Source organism: Eurypyga helias, unplaced genomic scaffold (genome assembly GCF_000690775.1).
Source record: "Eurypyga helias isolate BGI_N326 unplaced genomic scaffold, ASM69077v1 scaffold28694, whole genome shotgun sequence".
NCBI classification, from domain to species: domain Eukaryota; kingdom Metazoa; phylum Chordata; class Aves; order Eurypygiformes; family Eurypygidae; genus Eurypyga; species Eurypyga helias.
In genome coordinates this window covers 6035-21186 of record NW_010244781.1, presented here as the reverse complement: position 1 = coordinate 21186, position 15152 = coordinate 6035, and the positions used below count along the sequence as shown (strand labels likewise).

At 52.3% G+C, this 15152-nt stretch overlaps 1 protein-coding gene across 4 annotated transcripts; it reads right to left on the bottom strand.

Annotated features, from left to right (window-relative positions):
- Positions 1-2534: 2534 nt before the first annotated feature.
- On the bottom strand, positions 2535-12817 carry PTP4A2 (protein tyrosine phosphatase type IVA, member 2). 4 transcript variants are annotated; one of them, XM_010149873.1, is made up of 6 exons: positions 12749-12817; positions 12607-12689; positions 11064-11156; positions 5795-5925; positions 3840-3914; positions 2535-2779 (listed from the first exon to the last, which is right to left on the bottom strand). In XM_010149873.1, exons 1-6 carry the CDS (start codon positions 12774-12776, stop codon positions 2671-2673), a joined length of 519 nt encoding a protein of 172 aa, XP_010148175.1. In that variant the 5' UTR covers positions 12777-12817; the 3' UTR covers positions 2535-2670. The 4 variants fall into 4 exon arrangements, with proteins under 4 accessions (XP_010148175.1, XP_010148174.1, XP_010148177.1 ...); XM_010149872.1 differs by lacking the exon at positions 12749-12817 and having other exon boundaries at positions 12607-12730; XM_010149875.1 differs by lacking the exons at positions 11064-11156; positions 12749-12817 and having other exon boundaries at positions 12607-12730.
- Positions 12818-15152: the final 2335 nt, after the last annotated feature.

Below are 15152 nucleotides of genomic sequence, written 5' to 3'. Positions count from 1 at the left end.
CCGATCCGCAGGGGTCAAGACCGAGCTAACGACTCGCAGTTTCCTAGTCAGAGGAGCGTTCGCTATCCTAGAAGCACAAACCACAACTCCTGCAGCTTCTGGCCCGTGCAGGGTCACCCCGCTCCGCTCGTCATTCCCAACTGCTCCGACAGCAGCGCCTTAAGCGGTACAAGGCCCGGTAGGCGCGGGGTGCTTATCGCCCCCGGCAGCCCTGGCGTAGCACGGCGCTTCGCTTTTGTGCCCGGCGACAAAAACGGTAGAAACTCTGAAAAAGAAGCAGAGCGAGAGTTTGGTGTTGAAAAAACGACGCGCGACGTGACGACCGCAAAGAGGAGAGGGAAGGGCAGCGATCGCTGCGGCCTCACGGTGAAGCGGGATACCATCTCCTTGCCCACCGGGACCAGAAATCTGCTCCCGCGCATGGGCCGGGGAATCTGATCCGTGCTGGGAACACGATGCCAGCAGGCCGGTAACACAGCGTGGACGGGGAGTGGGAACGCGATGCCGGCGGGCCGGTAACACAGCTCTCCGGTGGCAGCAAAGCAGAGCCGGTCGGATCGTTACCTGCGGCGCCCAGAGAGCAGCACCTTCGCGTTGGACGGGGACACACACCACCGCCAAGGGGGGAACCTGCCTGGGACCCAGCGCACCCCGGCACGGTAACCCCGCTCGGCTCTGCCAGGCGGCGCATCAGCCAAGGCTTTGAACGGACCTTGGACAGTCCTTGGGGCTGTGGGAGCTGGTGTTTGGGGTTGTTTTGTTTGTTTAAAGGCAAATTTACACCTTTTTCAAGAGGTGCTTTGAAAGGAAGGGAACAGCTCTGCCGGCAGCACCTCAAAGGCAGAGCAAACCCAGGTACCCGATGGTGACCAGTGACACAGGGGGCACGGCCAAATTTGGCCAAAGGCCTTCACAAATCAGGTTGAAAAAAAATCAGTTTAACATTAACGAGCTGCAATAAATTCATCAAGAGCCAGAGGGAAGACGTTTCACTGCCAGAACTTTATTGCACCACGTTCAAGCGCTGAACAGTGCTGTGCCCACTGGACATCGGCCGCAGTTACACCCCCGGGGCTGCGCCGACACCGCACGCCTCTGCGGCTCCCGCCACCTTCCCTCAACTACGGCTGCGGAGCGGCAGTAAATGGAATCCGAGTAAAACCAGGGGGAATAACGCAAGGTGATGGGGAGGGAGGCAGAAGTCGGCGCGACACCACAGCCAGAGCCGGGCGCGGAGCGAGGTTGCGGAGCGCAGTTTTCCAGCAGGTCTGTCGGCGCACGGGCAAAGCGAGGGGCCTGGCCAGCGCCGTCGGCTTTCCCTCGAGTTTGTAAAGAGCAACCAACGCAGACCTTTGGTGCCCCACAGCACGATCGCGGGAGAGTGTGACCCCAACCCCGGGGCAGAGACCCAGCGGCATGGGGAACGCTCAGGAGGGCACCCACCACCCTAACGTGCGCGGCAGAAGCCCCCTGGCAACACCGGTGGCCGTACAACGGGAACGCGGTGCCAGCCCACGCTCCCAGAGTCCGCACGCTCATGGGCTGCCACGGCAAATACACGCCAGGCACGCTGGGGTGGAAGCAGCCTCCCTCCAAAGAAACCCAGTTAAAAAAAATCCCAGGGCAACGAGTGGTTAAAGCGAACCCTGCGCGAGGGGGAGGCGGGGAGAACACCCACACCAGGCACCCGGTCCCGAGGCGCGTGCATGTCACCCTCACCTCACGGATGACAGGAATGCGACCCTCCCCCAGTGCTATCTACTGTGTTCAGCAAGGCAGAGAGTCTGGACAGCAGCAAAAAGCCTTTTCTTCCTCCCTGTGACAGATAAATGAATTAAAGTCCTTGTGTGAATGGCCCCTTGCTCACCCAGGACACTCCCGACCACCAGCCTTCTGCCGGGGCACATTTTCTACCGAGCAACTGAAAGACAATTAGCATTTCAGCCAAATTCTTCAGAAAAATAAGACTGACCCACACACAGACCCACACACACTCACACAGCTCAAAGCACCATCTCCCGCCCGTCAGGGAAGGCCCTCGGCGGGTTCAAAGCCGGCGAGTCTCCGGCTGAAGCCCACCAGGAAGACTTCCGCCCCCGCAGAGGCCCAGCACGGCGCAGCCACACACCAGACATCAGCCAGTCGCTAGAGCGTGCCCAGGCTGGGCTCAGCGCTGTCAGACCGCTCCCCTAGGGCAAAGGCTCCTCCTCGCGACTCCGCGGGGTCCCGTCCGGGGTGGAAGGCGGCACCCACGCTCAGGAGCGTCCCACGGGAATGAAAGGCTCGGCCCTAGCTGCGGGGCGCTTCCTCAAACCCAGAAAACAGTTCCTGCACAAGCCAGTGCTCTGCTGGTTTTCCTTAGACATAAAATTTACTTTATTTCTTTCCTTAAAAAGTTAAAAATACAGAAGGTTCAGAAACTGAGTTTCTCCTTGCAGGCGTTCCAACCGCAGCTGCAGAAGGCAATCCTTCACTGAAAGGTTTCTCGGAATTCCTCCGGTTTCATCTGTGTTTTCTCAATCACCACCACCATTAGGACAGAGGCTGCGGAGCCCTGACTCCACCACTAACTTGATGACGTAGTTTGATTCCAGATTCACATTTCCAGGTGCCAAGAGTCCAGAAAACAGCCATGCCAGCTTCTGCCTTCGTCTGAGATTTCCTTGGGGTTTACTGAACGCAGCAGTGACCGTTGGCGTCTTTGAAGCGTAATCGCATCTTAGGTCGGTATTTCTCAAGGTAAAGCAGCTGTTTGGAATTGAAAGCTCCCCTCCTTTTCCTGAAACAGAGAGAACGAAGGCCGACATCAACGGCGGGAGTACTGCCTCAGTCACCACGCACATTCCGAGGCGGGTCAGCCCTCGTTTCACAGCTTTCCTGAATCCATAAACCAGCGTTTTGGCTTGGTTCCCTGAGCGCTGACGCTTTGAGGAGAGACAAGGCAGGCCAGCACATGCAGTGCATCCCCTACATACTGAAATCAAAACCCTGTTAGGAACCTTCAGCGTGTTTCCTTGGATCGGGAGAGTTTACTTCCACGGCCAGCAGCGGTCACCAGATAACGCCAAGGTCACCTGCTCCCTGGGATTCACGTGCTACTTATTATATTAGTGAAGACCGTGACATTCAGACACAAGTATGTCAGAGGCTCTCAGAAAAGAGCTTCTCAGTATGAAAGGGACACACCCAGCAACAGAAAAAGGGAATTTAAAACTAAAAAAAAAAATCCAGAGAGGCCTGTTGACAGCAATACAGCTTACCAAGATAACCAGAGACCCTGGGAATCTGTACGAGGATGAATCGCCCCTTTGGAAAAGCTCATCCAACGTAATCTTACCTGCTGGGCTTCATTTCAAGAGCTGATGCTATCGCCAACAATGGAGCTCTGCAGCCTCATCCTTCCCCAGCTGGGCTGTTTTCCAGGCAGGGGGCTGGCCGGCCTCTCGGGATGGGTAACACCCACCCACAGCACCTGGGGGAGTGCTGGTGCCCACCTACGTGCTGCAGGAAACCTGCTGGGGCCCAACCTCATTTGGATTCCTCTCCTTTTAATTAGGATGAATTAGTACACGTTCAATTCACTCATGACTTTTACAGCCCAGGCGTTTTTGCATCCCAGGTTCAAAATCTTTTGAGACTGTGGTCAATGCCAAGCCCAGAGTTGAAATCCAGGGAGCGACCGCCTTCCAACCCTTCCCTCCCACCACAGGACAGGGCAGAAGCCACAGCATCCGCGTCCGAGTTGTGCCCGTTGCTGTCAGGATGCAGCTACCAGAAAACAAGCCACTGTTCAGACACAGCGCAAACGGATTCCTCGGGAGCGGGGAAGTTGAACTTACTGCCGTATAAACTGAACTGCATCTTCGTACTTCATCCCACATTCAATGAGAGCAAGTGCAACCAGAACAGGAGCCCTGAAGGAGAGAGCAATACTTATGGAAGATCTGGAGAAACAACGTATTAAACCCCACAAAATACATGGAATTAATCTATAAGCAGGTATCTCGAGCGTTTTCCCTCTAAGCGTTACCTACAGAAAGACATTTGCCTGCTGAGGACCCACTGTAAAAGTTCTTGCGGTGACAGCTCCGATTCCTGCACACACACAGAAATGAAAACCAACAGCTCCCGAGCGTTTGGGGCATGGAAGAGTAATTCTGCAGTTTTACCCTTTCTCCTTTCACTACACCCTAATTTTCTACTCTGCCAAAACAAGTGTGTAATACACCCCGCATGCATCCTGCCGCTTCTACCAGCGGTTGTGAGACATCTACGAACAGCTTTACGGGGATCGACTGGTCTAATCTGCCGAATAGGGCGCCCCCGGGCCAGAGTAACACCCTCTGCTTTGGGATCCGTGCCTTGGAAGCGGGCTTTCCAAACCAGCGGAGAGCACGGTATCCTCCAGGCTTGACGTCACCCCGCTGCATGCACGGCTGCGGCAGGCACCGCGGAGAGCAGAGCGGCGAAGGGCTATCTGGGGCGAGCGAGCGGAGAGCCTGCACTCCCGAACAAAAAACACAGTTCGGGAGAAAAGCGGCGACGGTGCCACGCTGGGCCCTCGCGAACGGAATCACCCGCTTCCCAAAGGCGGCGATCGAAACCCCAACATCGGTTTAACAACAAGCTGCGTCTTTTTACTGCTGTTCAGGTTCAATTCCCTGCTACCGGTGAAGTTTTCCGGCTTACAGCAAAACCCACAAAGCTCTTGCTTGTCCCTCTGTCCGAGCAGAGCAGCAAAAGGTCGCTCCTACAGGCCAGAGAGGAGCTTGTGATGCAGAAGATGGGGGCTTTGGCCTGGTGTTATGCAAGAAAGAGCGCTGAAAATCACTTGAGTTACACGTGGCCACCTTCCTAAAGACGTTCCTCGGATAAAAATAGAGCAGAAATGGATAAACAAATGTTCACTGCCTTGGGGTTTTGGCTCTCGTGTCTTTAAATATTGGCTGTTTCTCCCTCTACCTCTGCACTTCCCCCCTCTCCTCTAGAGATGGGAACACAAGAGCCTGAAGCACTTGACTCTGCTTGACCTCCTCAATCACCTTTCCTGCCCGCTCACTCATACCCTTAACCCTCAGCAGCCCGTGGTTACTGCAAGAACACCAACACCTCAGCTCCCTCCCCCCCAGCCCATAGGATAAATACAGCTGGGAATACGGACGTCGCATTCCGCTCCCCCAAGTCAGGCTTTTGGAAAATTTCGTCTTGAAAGGGAGCTCTTCCCCAAGGAGTCAGTCGTACTTTGAGTGGGGAGGACGGGAACATTGCTCTGCACACGAGCAAGAAATACAAACCTACCTCTTCTTGCCCCAGACGCGAAGCCACTTCAGAGGAAGAAAGTGATTGAACCAGTTTTTCTAAATGCCTTGTTTTATGACCACATGCTCCACAGTACGCCAGCTAAAGCCGGGAGGGACAAACCAGCCCAACCCCAGCCTCCAGAACTGTACCATACGTGGGTATCGCCTGTCAAGAGGCACAGGGGTTTCACTGCTTTCACAGGCAGATTCACACTCTCAAATCAATCAACGCTCGTGTCGTCTGTGGCACACAGCAGTCCCCTGACAGCCTCTCCAGGATGTTCCTCTCACCCGTGATCAGTTATGAAATCAACGGAGATCTTTAAGCCTCACTAACTCTCTCCCACTTTACCGACACAAACTTGGTGCTGCTGCTTTAAGGTGTTCGCTGGGAGAAACCAGAGAAGCTGGCATGTGCGTAACCCCTCTCAGGACCCCCCTCCCGAACACAGAAACCGCTTCACGGCCAGCGCAGATGAGAGCGGAACACCAACCTTCCCAGCCCGGCGACGCAGTGCACAGCGACACAGCAGCCCGGCTCCTCGCGAAATTTGGTTTTCAGCAGGTTTAGCCAGTCGTCAACGATCTGATTCGGGGGTGGTGCTCCATCATCAAACGGCCAGTCCTTGGGAGGAGAAGAGGGACACAAGCTATAGGGATTTCAATCCGCAGCCAGCAGCGAGGTGCCCTTCGCTCGGAGAGGGAAAGCACCCCGTTCAGCCTGAAGTGCTACTGCACACAGGTCGGAGCTTCTCCGCTCGCACACACGTTTGCCAGTCAATATCATAACACCACGCTAAACGTTTAACAACCATTTAATTGCACTTTTCAATAAAGCTCTACACTAACTCCTCTGCAGTATAGAATTTTTAAAAAAAATAGCTGCCCTTGAAGTCTCATTTTGTTAAAAATATGTAAAAATCAATAGACATTTCAAATAAACATCTGAAAGATGAGAACTCGTCAGCCTTTCGCCTGTGGTTGTGTCGGCCTGTTACATCGCTCTGTATCGCAGACGAGAAGCTGCTTCGGAACGATTCAAGGGGATCGGCAGAGAAGGTACTTCCTAACAACCCAAACGGAGCCGCCTGGCCAGCTGCCAGGAACCCAACCAGGCAGCTAAAATTACCCGTGTATTTTCAAGTCACAAACTTCACACTCACAAACAGAAGAGTGCTTAAACAAAGATGAGGGCAACCACCAAGCAGCGTTTACAGCTACTTTCCTGCCGACCGAAGGGGTTGCCAACATCCAAACCACCCAGGCCACACTGAGCATCACCAACGTGGCCATCAGGCCAAATTCCAGGCAAGAAGCTTCCCATTTTCTTGAGGGCACAGCTCTCTCCCGGAACTCGTGCGAAGTGGAGTACTACATGTCCTGTATTTTAAGCCCCAGCACATCACATGCTTTATAATCTTCTGGGACGTGGGGAGCGCTGAAGAAAGCCCTCCCAGACGCACGGCAACACAAATAGCCCTTGGTAGCTATTTAGCACTTCTCATTAGACAACTGCCGAGCGTTTTACAATGGAACTCATAGCCAGTGTCCTATTATTCAACCACCTCTCCAAATGATGGGAAAGCGGCTTTCAAAGGAGACCTCTTCTTCTCTCCCTGGTTGGAAATAACCTGTTCTCAATAACACTACGCAACAGACTTAGCACGAAGTAATATCCTGTAAAGCAGCATGAAGAAACTCTGATTGAGTAGAGCCAAAGGTAAAAAAACGCCAGGCTTTTCACTCTGAAAAGCTCTTATTTGTGACACCAGTGCTGCCTGATTAGCGGGTAGAGCTTGGCACAGCCCTGGGCCCGAGAGCACCCTACAAATGTGCTGGCACTCCAAGAAGCTGCAAGGTAGAAACCTCCTTCCCAGAACTACAAAGCCAAGAAGCTTTTATGTTACTGAAATAACATTATATGCGACTAATTCAGAAAGACAAAGTCTGAAGAGTGCAGAGAACTTCTTTAAAGCAAACGGGAAATTAAAATATCTGGGACAACATATAAAAACACAAGACTATAGACACAAGATCCTAAAGTAAAACTTGTTCTTTCTAATAAAAGGCTTTTATAAGATTTTCCACTCAATCCCCCACTGCCAGCTGCATTATTTCAGGCCCAGTGTCATCCACTGACCCAGGAAGAGATGTGTGGGCTGCCAAGAGAAGAGGCATTGCCCACTGCAAAGAGACTTTCATCTGAAACTGCCCTGCACACAGCAGGATTTACAGGCCAGTTCCCCCTTCCCGGTTTTGGGTTAAATTAAACCCTTTCCTTCAGACCAAATTCAGGAGGTTTCCACATTGCTTTAGCTTACATTAACCATCGTGTCCACACAAACCTTGTGCTGGCATGAGCTAACGACAATTGCCATTTCCCCACGGAGCATCCCTTCCCAGGAATGCTACACCGCTGCCACGGAATCAGCACCGATAGAGCACTGCCCGGAACGAGGAATAGGAATAATTCTGGGACTAGAGGTATAACTGCAGCAGTGTGCTGTGGTTATTTTCCTGATTACGAGTTCTGCCAGCATCACCTCCGAACTCCTGTCAGACAGGGCAGAAAACAAATTGCTGAGCTCCACAACCAGCAGTCGTTAATAACGGGGACGATGCACCACGGCTGCCCAGACAACAGCCCTGCTGTCACTGCAGCAGCGGGAAGGATAGGCCAGAAAGGGCTGTTTGGTTCCACCCGTGACCTGGAGCGGCCTCACCCTGCGGAACAGCTCTGGGTTTGTCGGGCCTGGCCGTGCAGAACGCAGACAACCTGGGAGCAGTTCCAGGCTCTGCAGTGACCAAGAACCCTTTCCTCAAAGCCCAAGCGCAGCTTGCTCTGAAGGCACAGCAGTAACGCGCTCCCAGAACTGCCTGCACGCGCGCAGGCGGGACCGCAGCCACCAGCATGGAACCTTCCCTCCTTCCACGGCAGAGCTCCCAACACAGGAAATACCGCACCTCGAACAGCAGCGCTCCCGGCTGCCTGCCGACGTTCGGGTGGTGGCCGTGCCAGAGGGCACAGAGCGCAAAGGAAGTCCTACCCGGGGATGGACAGTAAACGAAGGACCGATAGAAAGACCAATGAAGCGTGCCTTACATTCTGAAAAAGAAGAGAGATGGCAGCCTCCTTGCTCGCTAGCCAGTGCAAAACCACTTCCAGATAAACCCCGGCCGTTTCTTGGCTGCAGCGCTTCTGCTACAAGACCTCACACATGAGCACAAAGCACCGCAGAAGCCCACAGACACCAAATCCATCCCCACCTCCAGCCTCCTGGATTTCATCTCTGTTGATAAACATGTGCGTGCAATAGTACTACTTCAGACAGGGAACATCTAACTCCCCGCTCCCTCACTACGCCATCTGCCACAGCTCCTCTCTAGCTGCCACACTCTGCCCATCCTGCCAGCACGCGATCCCCTGCCGCGGCGGGAGAGCCGGCTTTCCTGCAACGCTCTCATCTCCAGGGCTTTTTGCTACGCTTCTGACCTCCACAGCTTTAAAAGAAGACACTAATCTCTCCCAGGCTGTGTTTTTAATTTTACTGGTAATTTTGCAAGCCAGTATTAGCTTTCAATAGCGACGCGTTATTTGCTCAGCCAGCTGGTGATTCAATATCGCTTCCGAGCAGCCCCAGGACTCAAACGGCACGCGTCCATAGGGCGGAAAAGCTGTGCAGGAGGCGGTCGTGTCGGTGGCAAGTTAACTTATCTCCAGCAGCAAAACACCGCTGCTACACAGCAAGCTGCGACGGCAGGCTCACGGCTGGGAGCAGCAGGCCCAGCGCTGACACTAGCGGCGAACCCTCCCCGTTACCTCCTGCTTTCTGTAGATCTACGCTCTTGCCTGTTTCACCTCCTGCGGCGGCGGAACACGAGGAACCACCGCTACGTCCCAAACGCAGAGAGGCTTGTTGGCGAGGCAAACGCGTACAGACACGAGACTCGGGCAGGTGTCACTGGAAAGGCTCTCCAGCAGAGCTGTGCTTAGCAGAGCTGGTGGAAACAGCATTTCCAGTTTTTAGAAAAGCTTCCTCAAAAAGCTGCTTTCAGTTCACACCTCGCCAGCACCCAGATTTTAAAGTTTCTTGAGAACTGAAATCCCCGTTGTTTTGCAGAAGCGCAGGCTCCAGGGCACAGAGCCCGCTGCTCCTGCAGCTGCCCCGGAGGCCCCGGCCATGGACCGGAGAAGGTGGATTTGCCCAGAGCTGCAGGGGCCAAGGGCAGCCAGCCTCACAGAGCAACCCCTGGCAGAGCAGGACACCAGCAAAACTGCCCCAGTCTTCTAGGAAGAACTCGGATCTCTGCCCTGGCATGGGAACACAAAGACTCTAAGCCTCAGCTTAAACCAGGGCGCTGAGGGCTTTGGCACCAGACGTTTAACCCTTCGAGTCCCTGGCAACCTCAGGGAAACTGCAGCTAGAGGTTTCACAGCAGCGTGCCTGAAAACGCCATGATTCCAGCTCCAAGAGAGCTCCAGAGGGAACAAACCCGCTATTCCCGAGCGCAGCCCTAGGAGCACTGGTAGACCTGACTGATTTTTCCAACAACACTGAGGAACACGTGGCTGCCTGGAACTGGAGTAAATGCTTACTGGGGCTGGAAGCCAAGAAACCTGACTGACCTGTAGGTGGGGTTTTCACAGATATGCCAGGATCCAAGTTTTTCTCCTAACGGAAAACTGCAGTTCTCCTCCAACCAAGCCATAAAAATCAAAGGCAACAAAAGACTGACTACCTGCAGGAAGGTGTTAAGATGCAATTTCTGGCCTCACAACAGAGTATTAACTCACACCAGTAAAATAAACTGATTATATCTGACACACCGTAATAACTCCGAAGTACTGCCTGGAAAAATACCGCCTGCAAGCTTAGCACGAGCACACACCTATTAAAAAAACCTCCTCTAAACCACCAAGCAGTACTGGACAAGATGGTCAGTCGTTGCATAACGTTCACTGCGAGCAGCAGCAAAGGAATTCCCCCAGCTGAGCAGGGCCGCCAGCAGCAGCCAGGCTCCCCAGAGAGGCGAGCAGTGAGGGGGCTACCCAGCCACACATGCTACAGCCCACCCATGGAAGCCTCGGCCTGCGTGTCTGCTGCAGTCTCTAGAGGTGGCACTTTTGAGAGAGCAAGAGCAAGGAGCTTTATACGCCTCCCGAGAGGCAGCCAAACTGAGACGTGCTGTATCTGGAGAAGAGGCCTAAACCGGGTTGTACAAAACGCAAGGCTGAACTCTGGATAAAGTGTCCAACCAGCCACTGAAAGGCCCTGCAAATACCTCAACAAATCCAGAAATCACAGAATCCCAGAAGGGTTTGGGTGGGAAGGGACCTTAAAGCCCACCCAGTCCCACCCCCTGCCATGGGCAGGGACACCATCCACCAGATAGGTTGCTCCAAGCCTCATCCAGCCTGGCCTTGGACACTCCCAGGGATGGGGCATCCACAGCTTCTCTGGGCAACCTGTCCCAGTGCCTCCCCACCCTCTCGGGGAAGAGATTTTTCCTGATATCCAGCCTAAAAAAGAGGGACGGACATTTCTATTCCCATCGCGCTCAGGCAGTCGTGATGAATCAGCCGGTACCTTTCACAAACGTACAGGGCCTTTCTCAGAAGCAGCTTTAGGTGATGCTGGGGATCCCACTGCTCTTGGCCGGTCTGAAACAGCTGGAAGCCCTTGCCCAGAACTTGAAGGCCATCCCCACCCCTCCTAGACATGTCATTTTGCATTTTTTAAAACAGTTTTAATGGCAACTCACTAGAACCTGGATTCCTTCTTTTTCGATAGGGGCTTGATCATAAGTGGCATCACAAACTCGCACCAAGGTGGTCACTCCGTACTTCTTCAGCTCCTTCAAGAAAAAGGGAGACAGGTTAGCATGCTGACCGAGTGAACGACTGAATAACCTTCTCATCAGTGGTTAAACTAAACATTTTCCGCAGCCAGGACTGGTGCACAGCTCCAAGGTGAGCACACAACAAGGGGAGCAAGGGCCAACTCGGGAAGGGGACTTTGTGGCTCGCTTTAGGACAAGGGTGACAAGTTACAGGAGTAAGTGTGAGACACCTCTGAGTTATTCTTCCCTAGGCAAATGCCAAGGTGGAAAAGAATCGCGTGTATAAGAGCAAAATTAAAATAGCTGTTTATATTCCCCATGCAGCTTCTTCTCTTTAAATAGAAGCCTGGAACTGTTTGCCTCAGCCAGTGTTGACATTCTGAGCAGGGAGGAACAGAACACACCACCATACTCCAGCTTCCTTGTAATGCACTATAAGTAGCACATTGTGCCAGATAAATAATCAGAAGATCAAACAAAAGCTGTTCCAGTTCACTTTGAAGGTTCACACCACAAGCAGAATTTCCTCTTGTGTGTGGACTGAACCACTGTAACTTCTAAAAATTAGCAATAATATAATCCAGAGTCAAGGCTCCTGAAAAAGGAAGACAGTCTGCAATAATGGGAAAGATACATATAAAGACCAAAGGAATGTGCCTTTCAGACAAATTAACCACTAATATCTGAAGAGATTCATGAATAGCACACTCTGAGTGACGGAGGGCAGTCAGACACCAGTATCAGGTGACAGGATCTCTCTGGAATGCAGAAGACCTGCACATGCAAGATAAAAGGCCCCTACATGTGAGACAGGAAGGCACAGAGACACGGCAGGCTCTGACGAGACCATCTGTCGCTTTGTTCAGAAGGCTGAACAGCGAATTCTGCAGTATTTAAGATACTGCGTCAGTAACGGTGCGATCCAGCGCCCGGCGTAAGCAGCTCGGGCCTAGTCAGGCCCAGGCAGACGCCATTTTCCATGGACAGATTCTGGCGCCAGCACTCTCCGACAGCCCTGGGATGGGTAGGGCAGGTTACAGGATGTGTTAAGTCTGGCACTTAATCCTGACTCTGAGGGATAAGGAAGACTAGAAACCAGTCCCAGTCCTGCTAGCTACTTCTCCAGACGCCAGAAGTGCAGCGCTAGGTTGATCGATTAGCACGGCGTTATTTAAGGGAAAATGACATCTAGGATCCCAGAACGTGAGGTCCTTCGGAAACTGGGACAAGGATGGCAAGGTTGTGTGTGTGTTCCAACGTGGGAGCTCATCCAGCCTCCCACAACAAAAGTGCACCGGCGGATCCCCTCCTCACACCGGGAAGAGAAGGTGAACAAAACACGAAGATAAGAACACCCGAGGCGTCATGTAACACGGGCAAAGCTCCGAGCGACAGCTGTGGAAAACGACCATCCGGCACTCCCGCAGATGCCGCGAGCACACGGGGACGGAGCACACTGCCTTACCTCGATGAACTTGCTGAGGGTTGCGTTGGTTGGGTTGTGAGTGATCAGGAAACGCATGTTCTCGTACGTAATTTCCACGGGGGCTGGACGGTTCATAATGGCAACAAAATGTGTACGGGGTCAAAAAAAAAAAATCAATAACCTTGGAAACGTTTCACAGCAGAAAACATTAAAAAGACCACTAAAATGCCTGGGATTGATCAGAGCTTGCTTTGACGTGTTTGTTCCTTAAAGAATTCACTTCTAGAAAAGCAGGTTTGCTTCAGAATCCGCTCAAATTCCACTTCGGCCTCAATTACTGCAGGTGGTATCCCTTCAGACTCCACAAATTCTGACTACATGCAAGACTAGGCAGCCTGTTCTACATTTAGGCACTGGTGAGGCAAAAAAGTAAGGGCAGATTTTCTCTCCACTTTGTTTTCTTGATTCTTAGTTTTGCTAGAGTCAGTAAAAGGAATATGCTTCCAATGTGCAGAAGATATCCCATATATTTGAGTGTGTCCACTGTGTCTGGAGTCTTCAAGGCAAAGTAATTATGGCACGTCAAAGCCCCTGCGCTCAGCTCACTTGTCAGCCAGGGTGCTGTGCTGGGCCTGGCAGAAGTCTGCCCTCACGCTCAGAATCGCCATAAATGTGCGACGTATATTCCACCAGAACACCTAAAGAGAGGAAAAACATCACGTGAGAGGAGCCGTTGATTCCACTTCCAGAAACACCATATATTGACCCTCCCAGAGAAACTCAGATCAGACTAGAGAGGAATATGTTTAACAAAAATCGATCTTCACTGGAGTCCCAGGGGTTATAACCCTGAATATTCTTCCGGCACTGAGTGTGCTCCAGCCCAGAGACATGGGACTTCTTGTAGGTGCTGCTCTGGGCAGGCACCGGCACCAAGGCCGAGGAACCCGTCTGTGCTCTCGGCGGCCTCTCCCTCCCAGCCAGGCGCCCCAGAAGAGGGGAAGACAGCACAACGCCAAGCACACGCTTCACGGTGCCTGATGTAGTCACACCTCTTAATCTGCGTGGTCTTAGCCCAAATACACAAAAAATACTGTCGGTATGGCGTTATTTTTTTGAACAAAACGAGCAGCACAGGCAGAAATAGGAGTATATCTGCCATGTATTTGAGCTTTTGCTAGCAGGTGAATCTTAGCAACGTTTTTCTATCACCAAACTCCCAACACCAGAGAACCTCCAGAAATGGGTCATTTCAACAGCAAACAGTCATTTCCCAGCAGTAACTTTCAGTTATCCTCAGTCGTGCCTGTATTTAACAGACCAGGGCGTAAAGAGAGCAGCAGCTTCCAGTCTGGACAGGCAGAATACAGATGTTTTAGTGACAACAGAAAATGCAATTCTACCACAAGGTTTAGGGGGATGAAAAGGGAACTAACCCAAACTGGCTCAACTCGTTTAAAGGCCAAAATACTGAACACACACACAGCTTCTTGCTGCATTTAGAAAGCACGAAGCCCAAGAGCCACTGCTGACGCCTCCTTTCGAAAGAAAAAGGTTCTACATCAATTGAGGAAACTCCGACCTGGCAGCCAGGAGCCACAGACCTGCAGCGCAAGCGGAAAGGTCAACGTGGCACGCTCCAGAGAACATGGCTGGGGAACACACGCACGTGGAGTTCACACCCCGAGCTTCCGATGCGCTCAGCACTTTCCCGAGATCCTCTCTTTAAAACGCTCAAATTAAGTACTACAAAATCACCTTTTTCACTGACACGAAGTCAGAAATCACCCAAAGAACAGCAATTATTTCCTTAAAGAACAGCTTTCAATGCCAAAAACCCACTAATTAGGCTGCCAGAGGCAAGAACAAAGATGTTTTCAATAACCTCCCCCGACCTTAACACAGTCCCTACCCTGAGCGACTGAAATCCAAGTTTCAAAAATGAGTCCCGGAATGTTCCATCGGTGTAAGGGCTCCAGGAGCACGTCTCATCCTGGATGGAAGAGCCCCACCTAAACACGTGATATGCAGGCCCCTAGGCCTGTCACAGGCCCCATATACAGCAAACCTCCAAGCAAGGGCTCCGTTACGTCAGTCTGCCGTAGCGGTGACGTGGCGGGAGCGGAACGGCTGGAGCTCCAGCACCCACGCGTGTCCAACGCCTGTCAAACCCGACGCAAGAAAGCCTTTTCCCAGGCAAATAGGCCTGGTTCTGCCCCTTCGAACACACGCCCCAGGCACCCAACACGTCCTGGGGAGCGACCTGCAGATTTACACGACAGGAGTGGTTTCAAACCTAACGCTTTAGGACCTAGCAAGGTCAGTTAACTAAACGCAGCGGTCAGCAGATCTTGGCATAGGAGATCAAAGCGTGAATCTCGAGTGCCAGAGGCTGACAGCATTACAAAGTACACTGCTGCGAGGGGAAGAGCTATTGTGTCTTAAACCCTTTAAACATTCTTCTTTTCAGCACCAATAATTTGGTTGGAAGAGCCTCATCCAGTGCTATTTGCACTGTGAGTTGGATCAGATCAGGTCATTATGGTTACACTTCTCCTCCCTCAAGCAAACCAAAGGGGAAATTT